The sequence below is a fragment of the Falco naumanni genome, chromosome 14, assembly GCF_017639655.2.
Source record: "Falco naumanni isolate bFalNau1 chromosome 14, bFalNau1.pat, whole genome shotgun sequence".
In the NCBI taxonomy this organism is placed as follows: Eukaryota; Metazoa; Chordata; class Aves; order Falconiformes; family Falconidae; genus Falco; species Falco naumanni.
The window spans coordinates 9706365-9732466 of NC_054067.1; the positions used below are offsets into that span (position 1 = coordinate 9706365).

The window sequence follows — 26102 nt, forward strand, 5'->3', positions numbered from 1 at the left end:
GATCTTGGGGAAGGTGAGCTTCATTTTCACTGCACTAAATTTCTGATCAGTTTTTAAAGCCACCTCTCCTGTAGCTGCAAAATCCTGCACTGGGAACCCACACCTATCCCACAGATCTGATACAAATTTTGCAAAGAGAAATTAATCTTCAGTAACTGTTCACTTCTACCCTTAAATGAACATTCTGTTGATCAATCTAAAAATGTAAAAACAGATTAATACAAGCAGTACTACAACTAATGTAAATAGAGGGGATAAATGAATAAAATACTTAAATGATTTCTGAATCTGCATGATTTATAAGGCACTGAATATGCATGATAGAAATCAAGTACCAAGCACAGTCCTGAAAACACTGACTCATACAAGTAATCCTTGCTCCTGCAAGCACTATTTTTCAGGCTCAGATCCAAACAGAATGCCTGACACTGTTTGCTCTGATAATCACTCTAAGATAAACAGATATGAATAATTGCAAATACTTCCAAGCATTTCCTTTCACTTACAATGTAAAAAGAAAAATTAGAGGATAAAATGAAAATGTATGTTTCCACTTCCAGATTTCATACATCATTAATTCTGTAAAAATATATCCATCTTCATGCTGATACTTCTCTTTGCTTGGCAAGCTTGAAGAATGCAATATGCTTGATAACCTGATTGAAAATTTGATCCTATTGTTTAACAAAATGAGGATTGTTTCATATGGGGCTCCACCATGTCTGTGCACATTTTCCCCTAAGTAACAGTGTAAGACTTGTATTTCCCCAGACAGATGAACATTTATGTTGATGTACTTGGCTAGAGATCCAATCTTGCCCTGGCTGTCATACAGGAGAATTTTCCTCAGCATTTTGAATTATGGCACTGAAATAATTTAACAGTGCCTTCTGTGCACATTAAACAAGTTTTCTGATACAGTTAGCTCTGACTGAAAGTTTGTTTAGCCAATAAATTGTGCCACATGGTTAAACTACGCTTTGGCCTGAAATCTGCAGAGGTTATTTTTTTTCAATATCACTGCAAATGGTGTAACTCAGGAAAAGCTAGCATTTCCCCATATTCACACACACCCTCCATATACAAACAGTCACCCTTCTTTGTATTCCCTAGGAAGTTACTTTTGAGCTATCTGCTAATTTGTGCTTGCAAAGCCCTCTTCAGTGTTAGAAGGATGAAGCTGGGAGGAACCAAGACAGGAATATTCAGTTATTGGTTTAAAATGTTACAGCAGAGATACCCACAGAAACTGTTTGTGCCTAATTACTGAAAGCAAACCCTGCAAATTACTATCACGGTTCTGATCCTAGTGAGAACGTGACATACATTGACATTTCCAAGATCAGGAGAAAGAAGACCTTCTTTAGCAGCTCCCTACTTTAATGTCTCTTTCCCAAAGTTATCCTGAGACCACTCTGGTCTTCCTTTACCTCAAAGCCTCTGCAAAACATTGTGATTGATTCTCTGAGAGATAGGTTAATATTATTTTCATACCAAATTCATTTAGTTACGAAATGAAATGCATGTTACCATTGAAAAAACATTGAAACTCATAACACAGTCCTCAGTGATAAAAACATCCCAGAAAAGAAAATTCCAGAATACTGATTTTGTGCCTCTTTTTGTACATTTATAGCAGGCCTGGCACTTGATTTCTTTGTCCATGATCAGCATATCTCAATGTTATTATAAAACAAATAAACAAGAATATTAGTACATAAAATTGATAAATGGAGACTCAATTTTTTCTTCAAAGGGCAAAACCTAGGGGTGATACAGACTAAACTTAATGTCATGGATAGTCTAATGACATCATGACTTTACAAAGACAAGTAATAGCATAATAATAGTCAAAATTGTCAGACTGGATCAAGCCTGTGGTACATCTAGTTCTGCATCTTGTCACAGAAGACTTTTCAGTGGAACAATTTGTTAGTACTGAATTATTTTTCCTAATATAACTGGAACAAGACATTGGTTCATTATGCTCATGGAGCACATATGTCTCCCAAATTTTTTATTCCAATCTTACTTCAAAATCTCTTTGAACCCTGGCTCCACTGTTGGCAGCAACCTGAGTCCTAATTGTATGCTGTGTAAGAACCTATTTGTCTTTTCTTGGCTTTCTGAATTTCTCTGAGTGCCTCTTTCAAAACCTGATTTTCTATCAGGATAGCTACAAGGACATAATGTACCTTTTCCCTACAGTATTACTTTTGTACTTTCTCATCTTACTTTATACACCTGCTGTTGCAAGTCCAAGTCTTGGTGGCAATTATCTTCTGAAGGAACAAGTGTCTACCTTTACCTTATGTCTGGCACACGAGCTGCAAAGCCCTCCCCACTTTTGCTGAGTTTTGATGTTAGTTCAGTTGAAACAGGATGAGTCCCACAAAGAGGCAATTGCATGATACACCTTGCACTTGGTGTGCTAGCTGTTAATCTAGAGACTAATCCAATTGATACATATGGTTAGGTAGTTGGGTAACCATCAGGGCACAACACTACCTTTCGTCTCCTAAGGTAATGCAAAAGTCATATCTCAAATCCAATTTAAATTGGTGCTCCCTTGAGTCAACAGATAATTTCTCTCTAATCCTCTTCTGGTTGTCTATAGGGTAACCTTCAAAATCTCAGATATGACACTTAAAAAAAATGATCAAGTCATAATTTTTTTTTAGCACAAAACCTAGCTATTTTTCCTGGTGGCACTATGTTCCAGCTGTTATCAGATTCAAGAATTCTTCAATTGCCTTGAACTCTGCATTTATTTTCCTTTTCCAGATCTTTGCCAATGAAAATACCTCAGCACTGCTTGAAGAGAAAATAATCTTGTCAGTTTTATTGTGCCATATCTGAGATGATGAAGGTCATGCTAACTACAAGTCTGTTCCAATTGCTGTGGGGTTGGGTGAGGTGGGCTTTTTATTTTATTTTTGGTTTTCCCCTTGCTCCTACCACAAAGTAATAGGGATTTTCCCCTTTCATTCATCTTGCCTTTTGTTGTTTTTAATCGACCACCCATCAGTGCCGAATTGCCTTGTAACTGTCTGCTGAGCTTTCATTTGACAGAGATAGCTGCTATTGTTAACAGGAGCCTTCACTTCAGCCCATTTAACTTTCCTTGGTTTGACAGCTTCACAATAGCCACCTTCTATCTAAAGAAAACTGTGATTTAGTAGAAAGGGAATGTGGGACAACAGCCTGATCTGTCACTCAGTCTCCAGTGAGTTCTCTTGGCATAAAGTTCCCCCACAAAGCCAGAGGATGAAATACTACATGAAAATAAGACGGTCATGAGACATGTTCAGTTTTATATTCTGGTAAAATCTAAACAGAAATGACACTTAAAAATACAGCCCTTTCCTGTCAGTGATACCCTGTGCTGGGCAGTAAAATAAATATTTTGACTGATTTTAAATTTCCATTTTTTTTACTTCTATTCCTGAGCAATGCTTGACTTTTTCCCCCCCTCTTTTTTATTCACCTAGTAATTGTTCTCAGATTGATCTACAACAACTCCTAGTGGAAACAATATGTCACAAGTAAATTAAAGCTTTCATTGGACCAGTCATTGGTCCTACTCCATGTAAGTCTACAAGAAAAGATGTTGATGAATTAAGAGCCTGGATGTCCTCCCTTACCAACAATTAAAAAAGTCAAATTACAGCTGCCTAAGCACAGCCTCAGAATACTTCCCAGCCCAGCTCCACACAGCTTTCCAGTTACATGCAGTTTGGAAATGCATTTGTAGCTGATTTTTTTACTGTTGTGCATTTATGCCTAATGCTCTTTTGCGGTTGTGCTTCAATTTGGTGTTACCGTTTGGCACAAATGTCAAGCTGTAGACATCCCACTATTAGATTTGCAGGCACCATTTTTCTTCTAGCCATAGTTAAATAACTGTGTTATTTTCTTATCCAAAATCCTGGATCCAAGTTTGATGAATGCTTTCTTGTTAAAAAATGTGTCTAGAAAATTGAATTTCATTACCATAAAGCATAATTTATTTCAGTCCATCTATATTCCTCTCCTTAGAGTTCTCATTAACTGCAACAGAAGAGGAGTGAGGAAACAAGAGTTGGTACAGGCACACACTGCAAAAGGAGTCCCCTAAACTCACTGCCATGTTCACCTGTGTTTGAGAACTATATCCTAGTATTTAAAAAAAATAAGTTACTCTGGTAGTGGTGGCTAATTACTGAGCAACATAATGAATTTTCGTTTTGCAGCAGTCATTCAAAACTTCAGTTAAGAGTTTACCACAGCTATGTAGAAAAGCATGTTCAGAACTGGAGACAGAAAATTAGACCATGGATAAACTCCAGTAAAAAGACAGATAACAGTTACTAGAGAAGCATCTATTGCCCAGAGTTCACTTGTGAGAAAGTACCCATGAGGCTATAACTAGGAAGAACACCAGACCGCTCCACTGTTTCTAATTAGGGAGGACATCCTTCATTTTATAGCTCCTGTGGTCTAATTTGTAGAGAGCCATATCCCCTAAAGCTTTCTGTAAGCCAAATTAAAACTCATTCCATCAAGGAGTTTTAGCAATATACAGTCTCTGATCACAATACATACTCATGGTCATAGAGCTGCTTCAGGCAGTCAGCTGGGGGCGCATTCTTTTTTTTTAGGGCTATTCTTTTTCCTTTTTATTAGGAAACAGCACATTTCTTCTAGGAAAATGCATTTTAAAGACCAGAGAATCTGTTTCTGTTTAAAGAGTCATTCATAAGAAAGAACAGTACATGCAGTCTCTCTACTGATTTTTCTGGTATTCTCTCACTTTTAATTAAAACATTTTTTTCCCTACTTTTTTAGTTAAGACACCTCAAAGCTTCAGGCAGCTCAACAAACATTGCTAGCAATTTTTTCTCTAAATGGAAAGAAAAAAGTTAGGGCTTTTTAGGAGACTTAAGACTCCATGAACGCTTTTGAAGTTTGCAGTCCCTTCTCAGTCCAGAAAACATTCATATCATGTGCAGCAAGCATCCTGTGTTCGACTCTGCTAGTCTTTAATCCAGCTCTGGACAGGGAGAGTAAATTCAGTCTGTATGCCCATTCAGTCCTTGGCCTCTATGCTGCCACTAACAACAACAGTGCCAATTAGGATTACAGCTTCTGGATTTGGACACATGTCCATTAGACTCTGATTGAGACCTTCAATTCATTTCACGCAGGCCACTGAATAGCTCTGACTGTAGTGACTTTTGTTCACTACAAATCTGCCTTGAGTTTGAACCGGTAACCTGAAGGTGAAAGGGTCCATCATTCTATTGTTAGTGCAGCCCGCGCCAGCCAGGGTCCCCTTCCCAGTTACAAGAAGGATTTGGTGTCACTTTGTTGCTGAACTTCATATACACACACACACACAATTTCCTGAAAAAAGAAGATCCCTCTTCCATTTCTGTGGGATCTAATATAACCGCACAAGTAATTACCCATGCATCTGGCACGGCCACTTGTACCAATCAACGGTACAAAACCTAAGTTAGATGCTTATTTCCTTCCACATGCAAATGGACTAAGCTAAATTTCTTCAAGTAAGATTTCAAGAAAGTATTTATCACAGCTGGTGTAATTACAGAATTACCTGTGAAAAACCACAAGGGCTGAGGGATCTAACGAATAAATGGAAAACTGCAGCATAATATCAAACAAAATGTCTACAGTCAAAATATTCCACTAGATAAAGGTCATATATTCCCCACCTCAAGGAAGAGCACAGCTCACTTTGAATCCAGGCAGGTGAAAGCTTTGCCTAGATTTTTTGAGGATATTTGGATAAACATTCCCAACTTGTTTTGACAACGGATGGCCAATATGGCAAAGTGTTTCAGACTGGTTCACAGGAGCAGGTTGGGAATCAAAACTGAGCAGTTTGGCTGGCCCCAAAATGCTGAGAGCTATCAGCCTTGAGAAGCTGATGAAAAGGGGGTGCCCTGCAGCATGCACCAGTGCCTGGGTGAGGCCCCAGATCCCCCCGAGGGTGCTGCTGACCCTCTGGCCTGCTACACCCACCTCCTTTCTCTCCATTCTGTATTCTTGTCTCTTTCATTAAGTCTTTATCCACTCATTTCAAACAAAACAAATATATTCACTGTTGTTTAAAGGTTCATCTACATTTCCTGTAATTATTTTCATCATCACTACTCTGTCAAAGTTATTTCAAAGTAAACTGGCAAGACAGTGAGCAAGAGACTGTAGCACTGTCATGTGTCTTCCCCAACCAGTTAAATCTCAGCAAGTTGTTAAAAAAAAAAAAAAAAAAGAGATCTATTTAAAACCAGATTAAGCTCAAGCTGCTAAAGAATAATAAATTGCTCTATTTTAACTGACGGAACTGTGCACACTTAGAATACAACGGCATATTTCATTTGGGTTTATGCAATTGTTCAGTCTACTTTTCTACCATTTCACCCATCACCAGATGAGAGAACTTGTCAGGCAAAATTGTAGTTAATGATGTTTAATGGTGGCTAAGCCTGATAGACTTGTTTATTTCTTTTCTTCTTTTTTGTTGCTTTACTCTCACTGAAATAATGAAAATATTACATGAACAACTTCTGTATTATTCGCAGGAAAAGCTTCCATTACCAATGCTAGGTAACATAAAGCTTTATCTGATTTATACAGCAATCTATATAAATCTACTTTTATGTTTTATTTGATTCCAGCCATTAGGTTGTGCTAGGAAGTAATCCTAAAATATATATCATAGTGGCAATTCACTGTACTATACCAAATTAATCTACATAAATCTATACCTGTGTACAGGGAACCAGCATGGTAATATCACCAGTATGGAGGAGGAATGGATGCCAGTAATTTTACTTGTAGGCTTTCTAGGAAGTTCAAGCTTTTTCTAAACCACTGAGCAGAATACAGATGTCCCCTGTTGAAAAATTCCTCTGCCTGAATTAACTGTATCATCATTAACATAGCCCTTACTTTTTAAATTTCAGAATACGAAACTGCATATTAGGAGAGGTATTTTCTCTTTATGACTGATCTAAAGTCAGAGAACTGGAGCACGAATGGGCTGTTTGGAACAGAATATCCATTTAAAAACCTGTATTCCTTACTGATTTAGAGTTCCTTACAGCTGAAGCCAGTGTGCTTTGTACAGCTGAATGAGGCCAGCTGGCAAAGTAGAAGCATATCAGTATTCTGACTGCTTTTCTTTTGTTTGAATATTACCTCAGTGGCCGTACACTAAACGATGTGAACTTGATGGGTTTGACTATGACCTCAGCTAAACTGAACAATATGAAGCTGGCACATCTGTAATCTCAGGCTTGCTATTTTTCAATTTATTTTTCACCTGATTTGTATTAAGATGTGGTTCAAATTTTAAAATAAAAATAAAAAGGGCCCTTCTGCATTCCAAATCAATCAGCAAATGCTGGCATGCCAGAAGGCAGGCTTCATCTGCCTCTTCACACCACATTTGGTGGATCCCTGACTTATGAGAGCTTGATTTCTAAATGTTTATGCAGAAAGAAATGCTTTACACATCCGCTCATTCTCAGATAGCCTACAGGGATTTCTGGCAATACTATTTCCCCCCCCCCCCCCCGCCTTCCAGGTTTTCTCCCTGTGAATGCATAAAGACACAGTGACAGCAGGAGCAGGCTCAATCACAGTGAGCAGCATCCGTACATATTATTGCTATTGACTCCATGAGATAAGCTGGACATCTGTCTTTACTTTTAGCAAGTTCCACAAGGATAAACATGAACGTGAATGTGGGCTGTCCATGGACAGTTTACTGGTGCTCTTTTATAGCCCCATCTCATCACTGGGCTTCTGTCACTTTTGTCTGAGCTATATTTCAGCCTCAGGTCACAAGAGTTCAAAACACAGTCAACTAATCAAATGGTTTCTATGAACATAACTGCAGTTCAATAACTGTTTCCTATTCAACATAACCAAGGAAATGAAAGGAGAAGGTTAATGTGGAGATAGCTAGGTTACATGTGGAGCTTTAAGCAGCAGTCCTTGATTAGCCACCATCAGACAGGGCCTTTTATCGGTGGAGATGTTTTATGTGAGACAAAAAAACAAAGCTGGGACATTTATGGCCTGATCCTGCTCTCAAATAAAGTCAGGTTGAGTTCTTCCATTGACTTACGCATACTATGCACATACTATGACAGCTATGATCCTGACAATAAAATTAACACAACAGCAAAAAACCAAAAGGAAGATATAAAACCCTTCTCCTACAATGCACTGTGTTTACACTAAGATAGATATAGGATTCAAGTCTCTAGGGTGAAATAATTGCTCCCAAGAGGAGAGGAACTGAATATGGGACATGGCAGCTAATATGCCAAAGTGATGGGTAGGAGGGTGCTACACCAGCACAACAGGTTTACATTTGTTTCAGTGGTACGAGGTGGGGTTTGCAAAGCTGCTGATTCCAGCTGGTGAAAGGGGAAGGCCCAAATTCCTCAGTCTCTGCTGCCCAAATATAACCTATCAAATGGGTACGAAGCAGCACATTTAGCCTGCCAGCTGCCCATTTAGGAGGGCTTTTCTCTGTCTTGCTTCTATAAAACGTGCTGGGTTCCTTCTTCGCATCACCTATATCTGTTAAAAAGGGGCCAAATCTAAGCCCTCTAAGCAGCGTGAGAATCATCCTTTGTGATGTGATAAACCCCCATAAATATGTGTTTCTAACCACTGAAGACAGCAAGCTTTGGAGGGCTTAAATGGAAAAAACTAGTTTAGATGGAGCCAGTTCTGGGTATTGCTGCATATGTTAAGCAGCACTTCACTTGACAAATGGTCCCAAAGAAATCTATTGGCTATTCAGGGAGTAAGGTGGTGTTTGGTATGAGTAAGGGGAATAGAATCTGGCCCTTGTTTTATTTTCAGAGAGATTTCAAACATGTGTTTGTTCTAATTTTCCCTTCCTTCTAGTACTGCTGGTATTCACTTGGCCTGGCTTTAGAGGCAGAGGGATGTGAAAAACAGCACCAGTAAATAAAATAAATTATAAACTCTCCAATATACGACTAAAATAGCTTTTTTTCCCCCACTGTAAAATATGTGGCATAAACAAATTCCATAATGATGCTATGTGTTATAAAAATTTTATTGGCACTTGTTTGGAATCACCCGCATAATTTGCTTGTGAGTTCACTACTCGTGGGTAATGTGCTCATCCCAAATGCATGCTAAATGCCAGCTTATGTAAAAAGTCCTATTACAGTTTAGCAGAGATTACTTTTTTTTTTTTTTTTTAACAGAAGCCTCTTGTAGTACAGAGGGTCACAGAAATTATAAAAATCTTATTCTATAATAGGCAATGTTTTCATTAGGTTTATCCCAAACATCCCATGTTAAATTCCAAAAGTTCTTAACAGTGACACGTATATCCACTCCACAATCTTACATTTTTCCCCTTCCCATCTCTAACCACATCTTTGTGTCATATCATACGCATGTGGCTTCACCTAGGGAACACGGTCCCTTGTGCTAGGTCAGTATAAAGACACACTATAAAAGAGTCCTTGCTCTAGCAATTGTACTGCCTAAACAGTACAGGGAATCAGAAAAAAAACATTATTCCTATTTACAGACTGAGAACTGAGACACAATTTCCAAAAGGTCATAAAGTCCCTATAAAGAGCTGGAATTAAAATAAAATTCTCCTGAGCACAAATCCCGTGCCTTAACAACAAATTCATCTTCCCACAGCATCTGTGTTTTTCTTCATCTAGTATATTCCATGTTTATCCCTGTACCATTTAAACATCCCTCTTTAGTACTGTGAGACGATTAGTACCTATCTTGACTTAAAGCATCACACACACAAAATAACCGTTGCCAACCAACTGCCTAAGCTTAGTATAAAGCAATTCCTTAGCCCCACAGAGAAAGCTGCAACAAAACCAGGAACAGACCAGATGCTGACTGGGCAGAGTTAAGCTGATTTTCCTCAGTTTCCTTTCATACTTTCCACTGCTTTCTTCTCTAATCATCTTCTGACTCATGATGATGCATGTGAAGATTATACAGGCAAGAGGCATACCTCCTGCATTGCCACATGCAACCTGAAATAAGGCCATCAGCCAAGGAAGCTCCTCTGGATACTTCTGTGCCTCCAACTACACACCCTGCTTGGACAGAATGAGGGAGAATTTGTGTAATTAACTTAAGATTTTTTCTTTTTTTTTCTGAAAAAAAATAATGGAAAGGGGGTAGGACGTCTAGAGCATCTAAATTTTTCTCTAAGTACATATTACCTCTCAATTTTCAGGTGAATATTCTGTGAAAATTCATGACAAAATTTAAAAAAAATAGGCAATGTTGTACAGACAATATTTTTCTGTTAACTGACATATAAGAGAACTCTAAAACTTGTTATGAATTAAGGTTAACCCTCAAAAGAAGCACCTAATTTGCCATCACAGCAAAAAAGTGAGATGAAGAAAATGTCTTGTGAAATGCTGGGCATATTGGGTATTAATGCAATATAGTTATTTCCAAGGAAAATGGAAACTTTAAATAAGGAAGAACACATTGCCCTTCTAATTTTCAGAATTATTTCCTACCTAAAGATAGACACATCGCTTCATTTTCAATCACTTGAGATCAAGTAACTTTCTCTAAAATCCAAAGAACATACCTGCTATTAACAATCTCAGCAGTGTTTAATAAAAAAGCACTTAAGCACAAACTGTACTTAATTTATATGACGTGTAGCTATAAGTTATCAACCCCAGAATCCTGTGCAGGAATTTGTAGGAATTAAATATTCAGTTTTTCTTTACTGATTCAAGTGGGAATTTTTTTCCCTCAATTGTGCAAGCTTGACAGCAGGGGAAAATGAGTCAAGTCAACCCTCCAGCACGAAACTCTGTACCGTGGTGGGTACTGGGAAGAGCAGAGATGCAAGTCTGCTCAGGGAAGCCAGAGAGGTAGCAAGTTTACAGACTTTCAGAACAATCTCAGTTGTCAATACAGGAATAAACATGTCATCTGTTTTCGTTGAACCCATTGGCAAAGCTATTACATTGCTGAAATTTGGTTAAAGCAGGAGTGGAAAGTGCCTGAATCAACAAAATAGATCAGATGTGCTGGATAAATGCTAAGTGGAAAGCTATAGGAAGGACAAACACACGTATTCCGCTTAGAATATATTAAAAAAGAAATGTCAGAGGACCAGACCAGTCAGTCTGGGGAAGGAGATGGAAAGAAGGAAGGTAATAAAGCAATAATCTCAGACGCAGCTCTGGAATTACCCAAAGTCTGCAGTGCTCTGTGGGGATTTTAAAGAGCACATTTAGGAAATTTGTTAGGAATTAGGAAGGCAGGGTCAATAAAGTTAAACTCTGTCAATAATCACTCTGTAATATGTACAAGTATCTTCCGCCACAGTGCCCGAGGGCTACCCCTGAACTCAGAACTGAACTTTTCAAATTTAAAAAGATCCATTTATTGCAGCAAGTCATTCGAGAAAATTTTATTATGGAAAAAGGCCTAAAAATAAAGCTGTTTTTTTAACACTCAGGACTGACACTGCCCTGCACCCCACCCCCAAGAGCATCTATGAACCAAACTTTGCCAAGAGGAGTACTTAATGAGAAATTTTTAAGTCATTATCCTGACCATAACAGCACCTCCTGTGACTGCAGGGATTTGGGAGGCCAGAGCAGGCCACCCACGGAGTGACCAGGTTATCAAAACATGGGGCCCAGCTCTGCACTGGGCTTGCTGGAGGGCGCTGAGACCAGTAGTCACATAATGGCCAGGGAAGGAGGAGAACCAGCCTCTCCCACACCTGGTCACCTTCACGCCTCCGAAGAATTAAGGCCATGTCTCCAGTGCATCCCATTGTGCTGCAAGGGGGCTTTTGCGTGATGCAGAGCAAGCTGGTGCCCGTGCGGAGGAAGCAGAGCAGCATGGCACCGCCGCCACAGTGCCACCGAGCTGCTGCCATGGGCCATCGTGGGCCAAGGGGACATGGTAGCTCCTCAGCACCGGTGTGGAGAGCTCTAACGCAGGGGGACACCACAGCTGCCCCCATGGCTGTCATCCTTGCCAGCACTTCTGAGCATCACTCCAGCCACAGACATCAGGGATATCTTGGCATAGAGCCTTCAGGAGGCGAAGGGCTACAAAAATTCATTGCAAGCTCATGTTTTCCTTGAGTATTTACACAAGGCATGTGCTCAAAGTTAAAAAGCCCTCCACTCTCTCTTCTATAATTCAAAACATTGTGGCATTACGGGATGCTATTAATGCTGAATTGCTGCAGATACCGACTGCCTGAGACAGCAGCCACTTGAAGTGTTCTGCTCCTGGTGAAAATATCCAAGGTGAAGGGTGGGAGCTGTGTGCTATGCAACATCAAAGAGTGAAATGAAAAGTAATTTTTTTTTAAAGTAAACTACCTAAATCGTGGACGTTTTTAAGAGGGCTATCTAGGCCCTAGAACTGGATCTTGCTCTTTTTTCTCAGATGACATTCCAACAGTCTTGTTTATTGTTAAATGGCTCCATGGTGCTAATCTGCAATGGTATGTTACCAGAAGAACAGGAGTGCTTTAAGGACGTGGTTTTTAAAACGGACCTTCACGTCCTTCAGATGAATGACTCTAGTAACTTCACCGAGATGACTTTTATGACTAAATGTACTGGGATCCTGCTCCACTGTCAACTCATTCAATTCATCCAGCAACACAATAAGGCAAATAAATCCACTGCAGGTCACACTTGCAGCAGGTTCAGCTTTTGGGTGTAGCATATGAAAATACATCATTTCAAAAATTTCAGCTTTACGTTAACTTCTGATTTCCAGTCAGAATATCCCACAAAGGTGCACTTTGCCACCCCACATACCCAAGTTTCAATGCTGCTTGATAAATGGCCTTCAGGAACTCAGTCCTAAAGGCACTCGCCACTTAAGTCCTGTCCCAGTGAGGCATGAGATCACATGCACATAAGATTACAACCACGGGTTGCCAACACAGCACACTTGGATCTACCATCACCCCTCCTCTTTCTTCAGCAGGAAATTTTGTTTCAGCACAATTTGAGAATTTTGTTGACAAAACCACACCAGGTCTTCTACAAGTGCATACCTGTGAGTGCCAAAACACATCAGCACCATCTGGACTGAACTGATTGCACTTGGGAAATGCTGGAGTACCCTGAAGGCTCTCCTGGGGAGGCATGGCAAATCCCAGTGCACAGTAAATTAAGAAGATATGCACATGTTTCTGCATGGGAAACAGGTCAGGTTTGTGACAAACCCACTGAAAGCAGCTCACCGACTCTGTGGGACTGGGTGCTCATGAGTGCTGAACGATCTGCAGTTGAAAACCCTGAATGTTTAATTCTGCATCCCTGCTTCATTCGGCTTACTTATGCTTTGCAAAACTCAGTGAAATCAACTGCAGTTTGAGGGATACTGAGACTAAACATGCTTTTTTTCCGAGTACAAGCTCTGGAGCTGTAAATGATTAATACTAATAATGGGAAAAATCTGTCATGTATAAACAATATAAACAAACAGCAACAACCACTTAAATTTGTTAATCTGAGAATTTCTTTTCTCTGATTCTCTTTCATAAACAAAGTATTTTTTTCATCAGTCAGTATCTATTATGTTCAGCCTTGGTGTAGTTACAAGGCAAAAAATGTGGATTATTGATGAAATAGATCATAATGGCTCTTTCCAAGCCATTATCATTTATCATTTAAATGTGTATTCAATGAGCTTTAATCTGCAAATTTGTCACGACTGGGAGCCATTACGATTTAACAGATTCATTGTGTTTGCTTTATTCTTTTTTTAATACGATGCATGGTGTGTGTTCTGTAGACTACATGTGAAGTAATTTTACCTATCAGAATGGACTTCTTAAAAAACTTACAGATGAACAGCTGTTTATTAAAGCCTTCAGTCTTTAAAAACACAACAATGCTGAAACACCATGTCGTTATACTAATAAACGAGTCCTAAAAAGCCTTCATAACCAGGTATATTGTGCTTTCTTCCAAAAAGTCTCAATCTCCCATTACTTCTAAGAACAGCACCAGGACTAGTACTATCTAAAATGTCAACTATATCAATTTTCTCCAATCCCCTAAATAGGTACTTTTTCTACGGGTTGAGACAAAGAAAACAAAATCAATGAATGCTCTCTCACTGGTATTAATCAGTCTGAGCTATGTACCATGTATTACCAAGGATCCAACCAATATCAATCCTTGTATAGTTTTTTTTTTTTTAATTTAATTTGCAAGAGTCAATTAATAATAGCATGTAACACTTTGGCTAAAGCAAAATAGCATAGAAAGTTCTGTATTTTGGAGAAGGAAGGTGATACTGGATTTTTAGCTCAGTGTTTGCATAGCTGCACAGTTTACAAAACTGCAAGAAATGTCAGCAATTGGCAATACAAGAGCTTTTACTGGGTTTTGGCTATGGCAGATTAATTCCATATCCAGTTTGTACATAATTCACTTAACACCTTTTCGTACTCAAGTTTTGCAATTTCCTGAATGAAATCCCTCTGAGAGTGAGCTGCATACTATCTTAGCAAATTCCCCAGTAGTCGCCAGTACCGTTGCTGTTTGCTTTGAAAGACGACATGATGGGTAAATGCAAAAAAAGCTTATAAACCCAGAATTCAGATCATCCTTTGGTTGTGATCTCCCTTTCCTTCTTAACATCACCCTCAAATGCTGCATGGGGGGACGGCTCCTCAGCCAGGCATAAGGCATGATGCCAGCAAAAGATCAGAACTATTCATACCGTAGCACGGTTTACCTCATGCCTTTTCTATTTTGCAGCAGGCTGCTCTGAACTGGTTTGGGGTGGGGACGTGGGGGCAAGTGATATGCACATGTGATTGACAGCTGTGCCAAGATTAGTTGGGAAGCGTGGCCTCCAAAATGGCTGTAAAACATTGTGCTCCTCCTGGGTGAGCTGCCTACAGCCCTGCTGCGGTGGGGCTGCCCTGGAGCAGCTGAAAGCTCACCAAGCACCGCAGGGCTTGGGAGGGAGGAGGCTCTGTGTGCCCCTGGAGGTGGGCTCCAACCACCCCTCAGGCCATGCCTGCAGGCTGCTAAAAGGAATGACAGTGCCGAAGGCTTTTCTCATTACACATCGCAATATTGCAAATCCGCAAAAGCCGGTGGAGAGTTGTAGTAGTGTAGCATGATACTGCTGCACTCTGCTCACGTGAGGTACATGTGGGCACTTTCATGCCACCCTTAAGCATGGTTTGCCCCATGTTCACATATTAATGAATTATTCATGGGTTTTCTGAGGATGGCTGACTTCTGTCTTAAACACAAATATTTCCAATCATTAAAAGATACGCATCAAAAAATAAAATAGGAATCATCTATTTGGCTTAACACAAAATAATCTCACATAAAAGGAAGTATGTTTTAACAGCACACATCTACTTTATGGCACTGGTCTCTTAACTTTGTGCTTATGAGTTAGGGAAACAGCTCCTTGGTGGATTACTTTTCATAGTTTGCTCAGTAATATGTTTACAAAGCCATTGTTACAACTAGATGCTTATATATTTTGATATACAGCATGCACTAGAACAGTACATCTTCAGAGATTTCATGCTTATTTTAAAACCCATTTAAATGTTTCTTTACCTTCCCTTCAAGCCAAACACAAGTTTATTGCCAGATACTCCAGGGCTCCATAGTCCAGTCTGACAGCAATTAAGGCAGAATTAGTGGTGCTTTGCAGGAAATGGTAACAGTGGCAAGTGTACAACAGCATGGGCCAAATTCATCTCTGACAGCAACTCCTCTTAAATAACTAACTTACTCTAGGACTTAATTTGACACTTGAAATTTCAAATAATGGCCTCTATTTTTAACTGTCTGACACTACTGAAGCACAAAACTCAGAGCCTGAGAAACGTTAAGTGGGTTTTATTTTCCTTTGTTACAAAACTGCTCATTTACTCACCCACTTTTTGCTGTGTATTAAGTCAACAGTCTACTCTATAAATCAGTTTTGTTAAGACGATAGAATGCATTATTTCAATGCAACCTGCACTTGCTCAATGGTTACCTGCCCTTGATAATTGTCAGTATTAGTGATAAACATTATCTCTAAACCATGCAGTGAATGACACAAAACACCCAAAATGTTGTTTGATAACATCTGTAATACTTCCTCTGATCCTATAATTATACAACACCCCAATACATAATAAATCCAATAGTTTGGTTGTACAGTCTGAAGAAAACTAAAGGAAGTATTTTTCTGTGCATGCCTTCTCCTTGAACTTAGACTCTAAAAGTGGTCTTAGGATTTTGCAGTAAGTTTGGACACTAAGCTTTGACAAAACTATCTCTTCCAAAAATGTAATGCCATCTACCTACAGTTCTTTAAACTTTCTCCTAGCTACATATAGTACCTATGATCCAATCTGATTCTGCAGCAGTTATCTAACTGTACAGAGCATCTAATCCAATTCAACAGTATCTATTTCTCCGTTAAAAAATCTTCTTTATCTGATATGTAAAAACTATAGATTTTTATGTTTTTTTGTTGGTGGGTTTTTTTTTTTTGTTTGTTTGTTTGTGGTTTGGTTTTGTTTTTTTTTTTTTTTTTTTTGTGGGGTTGTTTGTTTTTTTTTCCATGAAGAAGACAGCAGTCCCTACAGGGACTGTAAAACGAGGGGCTAGTGGCTGCTAGAGGCAGCATCCCCTGTGTGATGGAGATCTCATTCTGGTCCTTTGTTGCTTTGGGACAGGGAGGGAGCAGGGCCCTCAGAGCATCCTCAGGACTCCCACGTGTTTGGTGGGAGTCACAGGTTAACAGGACATGGTGTCACAACCTGATCTTCAATGCTATTTTATTTTGTGATGAGGGAGATTCTTGAATAAAGTGGAAAAGAGCAGAAAATCCTTTATGTGACTTGCTGCACCTTCTCCCTTCGGGTTACAACTGCATTCTGCTCTCCATGGGGAAAAAACCAACAACTTAACCTCCCTCAGCAGTGAAGGACTTGCACTATTATCTCCCCCTGACTGTTGCATTGATTAGATTGGAAAATGAGTAACTTTTATCACACTTAATCTGAAATAACACTATCTAGCTTATGTTTATCCCTTTACATCTACAGAACAGATAATTGTGTGATCCTGGCAGTCAGACACAACACTGTGATGTCTCTTTTGATCCCTGGTGTCAGGTTAAAGGAGAGAAAAATAGAAAGTTAACCTGTGATTTAACACTGGCCACTGTCTGGCTCCTGCTCCCAGTCTGGTCTGGGTGGTTCAGACCTTTGTGAGTGCCTGCCTGGCTCCCTTCTCACCACACAGGTTTACTTGCTGCCACCTCTAATATCAGAGTCTGTGCTGGATTCTGCAGCATGTGCTTTACTTTGAACAGCAACTGACTTCTGCCTAAAAGAAATAATCAAGACACAGTTTTCTGGTTTTTTTTGGTGGTGGTTCCCCCCCCCCCCCCCCCCCCCATTTCTCTCTTCCTTAATTTTTTTTTATGTACAGGGAAAGGCAGATTATTTCAATTAAGAGCCTGTCACTGACAATTGTAAGCAACGTTTCTTCAGTTCAGTGCAGCAGTGCAGTTTTAAGTTTCTCCCTGCTTCTGTCAGGATCTAATTTTCAAGGTCCTGTTGCCATGGCAGCAAGTTGGAATTTTAATCCAGTACTAAAGGTCAAGACAGGTCACCAGTTTCAGTTCCTCTTCAATCTCCCCATAAAGAGCCACAAAAAGAAGCTGAGATAAAGGTCTGACCTAACAAAAAATTCCAGTCTAGCACACAGCCAGACTTGAAGCTATATTATTTGTATAGGCTTTCAAATTTGTCTGGAACTATTGAAATTCATGCTAAATCAAATACGGACAGCACTGATTCACATTCCTCTCTCTCCGCAGAAAAGCATATATATCTCCTTAAAACACAGTTAGGTGCATGTAACTTATCAGGGAAAACCGAAAAAGCAAATACTTCAGTACAGTCTAACAGATAAATAGCTGTGAAAGCAATCCCCTCATTACTGGAGATATTTACTACTTTTGCAGACTCAGATGAGCCTGACAGCTGCATTTAAGTCTTTCTTGTCAGTACGAGGTAGATGAGTCAACACCTTGCTTTCAAAACCTATAAAGATCTTTTTATGAAGCATTTTGACTAAACAAGACTTTCCAGTAAGGGACAACCTCCTGAAAGCTAAACTACTGTCAGGCTTTGTTTACTATTTTTATCTTGAAGGATAAAAAGCTCCTGTGGAAATTAGGAAAAAAAATTTTATTTGCCAATTTTTTAGGCCCCCTCCTGTGTTTTCCATAACACAGATTTTAATTAAACAATTGGTTTGCACCTACTGGAGTAAAGCTACAGGCATCTCCGTCCTCCTCCAGGGCTACATCAATTTTTCAGGAAACTGCAGTTACAGCATTAGGAAAGTCTCACGATGCATTTCTCCAAGATGCATGGACACAAGTGAGGGAAGCAGCTCTTCCTCCAGGAATTTAGAACAGTAATTAGCCTAGCAGTGGGGAATATTTTCCTTTTTCACCATTTGGGAGGATCTATTTGTAAGGTAAAGCTATTCTGAATCTGTGGCTCCAAGGGCTATCCAAGACGGAGGATGAGTGAGCGTGGCCTAGCCCCATGGGGTGTTGTGAGAACTTGACTTCATAAAAAATAAGCCCTCTGGTCAGAAAATTGATAGGCTTTGAACCCTGCTGAGCCCTTAGCCCAAAGGATAATGGTAGCAATATAAGTTCTTCTGGATGGAGAGTGTAAAGCTGAGAAAAATGTGGTGGATTATTTGGGTTGTCAGAGGGATTCAGAGGAAAGATGCAAAGGATTAACTTGTGATATTAGGAAAAGTGGCTGTTAGTCTTACCTAGGATATTTAGAACACAAATTGGGAGTTTCAAGCCCACTCTGGTATTATGAATGCCAAACTTCCTGGCAAAACCCATTCTTCTTTCAAGTTTATCACCCATTTCCGATTCTGACTATCTTGCAGCATGGTGCAGATGAATCTGGGTGACAATTTTCTCAGTTTGTCTCAGGCTACTGAAGCCTACAAAGCCAGTAAGATATGATGGTAAGAATTAAAGGGACTAGAGCAAAGGGTATCAGTGAAAAAGAGCCAGACAGAAAAATGGCATAGCTTTGAACCTCAACGTTACTGACAGGTCAGAGTTAAGACGAAGGGGAGCACGGTGAGGTCCAAATTATGGTGGCCAGAAAGCCAAGCAAGAAGTTGGTTTATATGCATTTTATCAGCAAATGTGCAGCTCACAAAACAAATGGGTGGGAGAGGTACCAAGTGTGGTAGCTTCCTCTGCTCTATCCTAATTTACATTTTCAGTTTCACTGAGTACATTTGTTTTTCAAAATGAATGTTTGAAGTTCAGAAGTGATTCCATCCCACAGAAATGTAAATTGGGAGGTCGGTTTGAGACTGGCCTTAAGCCATGAAGGCACAACATATGCTGCTGCCTGTGGAAAAGCTCTTTAAATACAGGGAAACCTGTGACAGATTTGCAGTTGAACCAGTTTCCAAAATGGGAACTGATATGTAGTGGACAGGGAAATGCATCCCGAATTCAAACATGGTAATGCGTGTTGTTTACCTGCCTCTATTAATACTGACACCTCAATAGTTGCAGTTCAGTGGTTGCATACATTTGGCAGGGACACAGTAGTGCATCCTACTTGAGAACAAAGTATTTCAACTGCTACTCATTAGTTAGGGCAAATAAATGTTGAATTTTTAATGGGAGGTTATACTGTATCAGAGGAAATTCAAAATGGTTCAGTGCTCACTTGAGCTGCAATCAGCAGTGCCGGCAAGAATGCAGTTGGTTAGCTTGTTTCAGGCATTCTTAAAGGCAGTTACTATGTAAGTCTCCGATTGTCAAGAAAAATTACTCAACATTGATCAGCAAAATATAAGAGAATTAATTTAGTTCTGTTCCCACAATCTTTTAAACTGATTTATAAACATGTCAGGAGAAAGAGATCATGGAAAAGAATGTATTAGGAAATAACTTTATTTTGACAGGGAGGTTAAACTGTATGTGAGCCAGCTGAATAATGAAAACAAATTAAAAGTCTAATTTAGAAATTATTTTGAATAATGGGCTTATCTTCAAGGATACAGGGCTTTTAATTACGACATTGGATTTTAATGTTATTTCACAGCAGCTGAAATATTTTGCAAGTTTGCTTCTATAGGCAACTGTCCATAGGAAATGCTTGTATGGTTTATTCCCAGTTACTTAGTACTCTGCTCAAGAGGAAAAGCCTGCAGTAGTGAGGAACAGAGTGATACAATCTTGACTGCTCCAACCCCAAGAACTTAGGAAGCAAAGGGATGCCAAGCAAAAGAGTAAATATGAAAGATGAATGGCATCTTATTAAAACAGACCCCTCTCTTTTCATTTGCTATTTGTCCCTTTAATATGTTTCACTGGAGCTCTCTAAAGATTAATGGAGTTCCAATTACATGCCACTGTTGTTTCACTTATCATAATTTGTACATGGCAGTGCAAGTCCCTTGTATTCATGACTTTCCCAGTTTACCCAGAGGGAATATCTTTGGAACTTCCTACTTCTAACAAACAGGCAGTACTTAGTGTAATGATTAAAGCTTGCCACGCTCGCTAAGTGAAAATGAACGTATGCAATAAAAGAAAGCAGGCTATCAACACTGTGGGATCAATTGATGCTCTTATGCTTTAATATGATCAGTTAAAAACTGTAATTAGAAATACTAAAATTTCAGCTTCTTCAGTGTATTACACCTGGGCTGGATTGTTACTGGAACACAGATATAGAGTTGGATACATAAATAGAAAGATTCTTCCTATTCCAGTTGGAGGTGAATTTTACATTTTTGGTTTGTGTGACTGAACTGGAAATGATGCATCAACATTGAATAATTCCTTTCAAGGTTAAGAATTCATCAGTGCTTCTTGATTTGAACATTCTGAATAACAACGTTACTTGTTGTTGCATTATCCAATATACAATCCTTGGTGTAAAATCCTCTTGATGTCTGATTACTCTTCATAAGGACCTCACGCTGATTCATTTCAAACCGTGAATTACCTTTAATTCATAGCTTGAACATGCTGCCAAATTTTGTTTTCCATGCTCCCAGGTGGCTGTCCCTGACACAGTGGAGAACTTCCAAAAAACCATTAGATACTTATGAAAAGTAGTTAGATATCAAGAAGCACATTTCCATTTTCAAACAGGTTTCCATCAAGTATTACGATAATCTTTGGGACCAGAAAAGTACTGGTATTTACTGAAATATTTTTAGTGAAGTGAACTGTGAAGTGAAATCCTGGCCCAACTGAAATCAGTGGTGAGCCTCCTTTGAAAAATCTTTGCTGAAATATCACATAAAGAGTTTCAGCTGCTTGTTATGTTTTTGAGCCCACTGCATTTAGTTGCTCTCTAGCCCCCACACAGGTTGTGTATCATTAAGTATGATGGATAACAAAAACCTCTATAAAGATAAAACAAGTTGGTTTCGTCTGATCCATAAAAAATTGCTGCTCTAAGTTTTTTAATGGTTTCCGGTAGTTCACTGAGCCCATGTGAAGGGCCTTTTAATACTGTATTAATACAGTAAGTATAGGAAGTAATTTTATGACAGGGGAAGAATACCATTATGATTACATTCTTCTTTTTAGCTAGGCTTTTATGGAAACTACCCAAGACTACTCTGCAGTATGATTTTGAAACACAGGATGTGCTTGATTAAAAAGGTTCTGGGTATTTTCCAACTGGACAGAGGCCAAATGCTAACAACCAAAACAGAACAAAAGGACTGGATGTTTGAGGATGACATACTTGCAATGGTAATTATATAACAGAAACCTACGTCGCGAGCGGAGTTCTTACCCTCAAATTCATGGAAGCTGACAGAAAATCCTTCTCAGAGCAATTGGTTGCACCTTATCTGTTCCTGCTTACTATGCTTCATAATAAACTAATCAGAGTAGACTGGCTGAAAACTGACTGCATGATACCCAATGGAGATTTACAGTGAATTTGAAATTAATAAAAAAAAAAAAAAAAAAAAGGAAGCCAAGTGCCATAGTTTTACATAGCCTGATTTCAGCTTTAAAAATTCACTATAATATACACATACACATGCACATCAGTGTTCAAACTTTCATTTTCAAGATTTTTTAAGTAGAAATTAGGATCTTATGTTAGTTACATGGACACATACTCATATACAACATCTCTGCAGAATTTAGACAGAATGCCAGCTACTCTACTTTCTATTTTACCTGCCGCAAGGCATTTGGGGTTGGATTTCTCCAACACGTGGATGCAATAAAGTACATTGAAAAAGTAAAAAAAAAGGATGCAATCCCTATTCAGAAAGCTTTACTTAGACAAGAACTCATGCACCTTGCCCCTCCCTACAAAAGCAAGACGTTGGTCAATTAATCCACCTTACAGTATGTCGCCTCTGTTCTTCCCCCTAAAAGCACACACCTGAAAGGTTATCTTGCAAACATTATCCATCCCTTTGGTCTGATCTTCCATAATGCAAATGTTTCTACACCTGATTTCTGTAATGACATACAGGGAGGTTGGCTGCTGGAGCACAATACAACATAATGAAGGTAAACCACCTTTGTTCTGCATACATTGTTCAACTAGTCATGGTATAACTCAGCAACATGGTGAAGGCAAGCATATTACTACCAGTTCCTATGGGTTTCTTACAAAGCAAATGGCATCTGTAAGGCTGTCACTAGGACCAATGTAAATGAAAAATACAATTTAAGTTTCACTTGAATTGCACATAAACTTAATGTTGGGGAATTTCTAGAAACATGTCCAGGTTAAAAGGTCTCTAACAAAGCATACAGATGAACAAATGCAAATTCAGTCAGATTTGATCAAACTGAAATACAGATAAGAGATCCCATTGACAAAATATATAAGGAATTGGTGGGGGATACAGTTTTGAAGTCAAGAAGATCATTCTGTGTGGTTGACAGTGTAGCAACAAATGCTACAGGGGATAAGTTGGACTGTAATTCCACTCATACACTCCAATATCCCTGAAACTGACAATGTTAGAAAGATTAAATCCCTCTTAATACAACTGCAATCTGATAAATACTAGATTATTAAAATATACAATGGCTGCAGGAGCTTCAGTCTATCAGGGTTTATTTGGATTGTGCTATCCAGCTCCATTTGATACCATTACATCTTCCTGCCCCACTCTCTGCTTTAATTTCATTATGTCCCCAAATACTGTAATTCCCAGTGAAAGCAGTGGTAACTGCACACGCAGATCTAAAGAAACAAATTGGCCTCGTAATACCCAGTCTCACAGTGGACTGCCTCCTAACCTCCCAAAGCCCTATGGAAATTCTTAGAAGCTGCCTTAACAATTTTTCTGCAGTAAAAGAGAAAAAGTGATAGTAATGGGTTAGCTGATCTTCATTTGGAAGCTAAAAATAAAAGTAGCTTTATTGCAGCTCTGATCTCTCATGTGTAAAATCTATCACCTACCATAAGAAGGCAGTTCATTGCAGCAGAAATCTGATTGATAGTACTGGAACTTTAGATCAAGCAGCAGAACAGAGAGCAACTGGTTCATAAAATGTACTCAGTGTCTTCGGGTTTTATATCAGGCTTCCTATAGAGAGCTTTGGTCCCATTAAATGCACTATATACCACTGAGCTCTGAAGCACTGTTCTTTTGAAATTCAGCTTATAACTATAAACCATGATTGACAAGTCTATTACTGTTGGTTACAAACTATTGAAATATTGTATTTTATGGTATACTCACTAAAATATTTTTCACAGTGGAATCCAAATACACTTGCTTTAGGAGAAAAATAATTTTAAGATGTAATAATATTTTCTTACTTTTTTTTTTTTTTTTTTTTTTTTTTTACTACAGAATGGGCTTGATGTTAGGTTTGGATCACTTAGTTGTTCTGAAACATGAATGCACTCATTCTGTAACCAAGAACAGTGGGTATAGTTGGCTACATTCTTTAAAAAACCAAGCCATTACTAGATATCAAACAGCAAAAGGTAAAAACTAATTTGTTATTAAGTTTCATAAATAAATGCTATTCATGCAGATGAATCTATTTATCATTAGCATTCCTATCCAATTTTCATTCAATCTGCAGAGAAAAAACATTTAATTTTAAAATTGAATTATTTGTTTAACTATAATTTTGTAAAGCTTTACTCAGCAAACTTTATTTGAATGAGTACTTCCTTGACTTGAGTTTATGAGCAAATAACTGGACCTTCAGAGCCTGGTGAGTACATCAGTTGATTTAGAACCCACATCTAGTCTAGTCCTGCATTTCTTACATGGTCACAGACAAATCACTGATCTCCAACAAGTCCTTTCCTGTACACATACTTGCACTCAGAATCAATATATTTGAATTCATTTAAAAAAACCCATGTAGGTATCTCCACATTGATTTTTCTTTTCCTACAGGGATTTACTGAAACTGTGTCGACTAGATTAAGGGGAACCACTAGAATAATTTTGCAGTCATTTTAAATGAACATATTGTATTTACATAAACATCAGTTAAGCTAGTGCAGTTCTCCATTCGGTAGTTTAAAATCTTGAAGACTAAAAAAAATATCAGCACTGAACTGAAATCAGACCCACACATTTTTGTAAGTATAAAAAACAACAACCTACTTTTCAAAGTTATTATTTAATTCCTGTCTGTACATTACTTTGAGGTCCTGGGGTAAAAGTAAAAAAGCAGTCCGGTCTCCACTCACTGCTACATTATTGCAGTGAAGCACCAAAGAAAAATGGCTTAACACAACAGAGAATTATCTCTTCCACAATTTTCGACTGCCTTATTTATAGATAATCTGTGATTTTCAGCTGTTTCAAAGTATGAAACTCAAGACCAGCTTTTCAACACCAGCTAGTAGAATCATTCTGTGTGATGTGTTTTACTCTCTCTCGCTGTATGAGTGTTAAAATTCCTGCATCATCTGTTCATTGGGTTGCATTTTCTATTGTAAGAGGCTTAGCATCTGATGAGAGAAGCATAAAAGTGATTTAATTTTGGCAAGCTGTACAACTAAAATCAGCATTATTTCTGCTTAATAAACTCATCTTTCACACATACCTCTGTTAGCTAATGCTTAAAAAGAAGAAACAGTAATAAGCACTGAAAACATAAAACTGGTTTATGGCTAATTTTTAAGGACTACTGAGAACACCTGAACACCAGGACAACGTTATGAGCAGAGCTAGATTTTAGTTACCTTTGGAGAAATAAGTTCATTCTTTATGATAAATTTGAAACAAGATTTAAAGCTGGAAATAATAATACTTACGACTTTTGTGGCACTGACTTAGTTGCAACTTTCCCTGCTGGATCACTCCACTCTGCAAACAAAGGAAACACATTTTCAAATGTCAAAAGATTACTGTAGAATTAGAATGCACCCAAAGCTGTCAGCCCATCTAATTATACTTGGTTTCACAACATGCCACAATGCATAACGTAATAAAAAATGGAACCGATCTGCTTTAGCACCAGAGAAATTAATTTTTTTAGTCTTTGTTTTAACGATCTTAAGCGGGGAAAAAACCCCAACAAAACCCAACTCTGATGGTTAGGACTAGGATGATAAAGACCTACTTTGTACATTGTATCCTGAGGTCAGATGTTGGGAGTCCTACAAAAAAGAACATACAAAATGTTAGCATTAGTTAAATAAAATGAAGAAGGTAAGATTGATTAAGGGCACTGGCATTACACAAACAAGGAAGGAGATGCTACATGGAAGGAATCATGTGATTGTTAAGGCAGCACCAGTGACATAAGCTTAAAAAACATTAACTGTGGAGACAGAGCACCATTGAGGGACCCTTTCACAGTTCAGACAAGAGCTTGTCCTCAGCTGTTGTAAATCTACATACCCCTTTATGGAGGCACTGCACAGATTAATACCCACAGTGGTCCTAGACTTCTCCAGGCTTGGCCACGGATGTGTGTATGAGCCACCTTGATGTACAATTTAGACTGCAGCATGAATGCAACTATGCATTAAA

The 26102-nt window shown here is 38.7% G+C and overlaps 1 protein-coding gene across 2 annotated transcripts in view; it reads right to left on the reverse strand.

The window, feature by feature from the left end:
* Window positions 1-26102, reverse strand: part of AFF2 (AF4/FMR2 family member 2) — a 349256-nt gene that overhangs the window by 112917 nt on the left and 210237 nt on the right. For both annotated transcript variants that reach the window (XM_040614279.1, XM_040614278.1), the window contains exons 6-7: window positions 25690-25726; window positions 25382-25433 (exon numbers count right to left, since the gene is read on the reverse strand). In XM_040614279.1, coding sequence (XP_040470213.1) covers window positions 25382-25433; window positions 25690-25726 — 89 coding nt within the window. The remainder of the gene's footprint in view (window positions 1-25381; window positions 25434-25689; window positions 25727-26102) is intronic.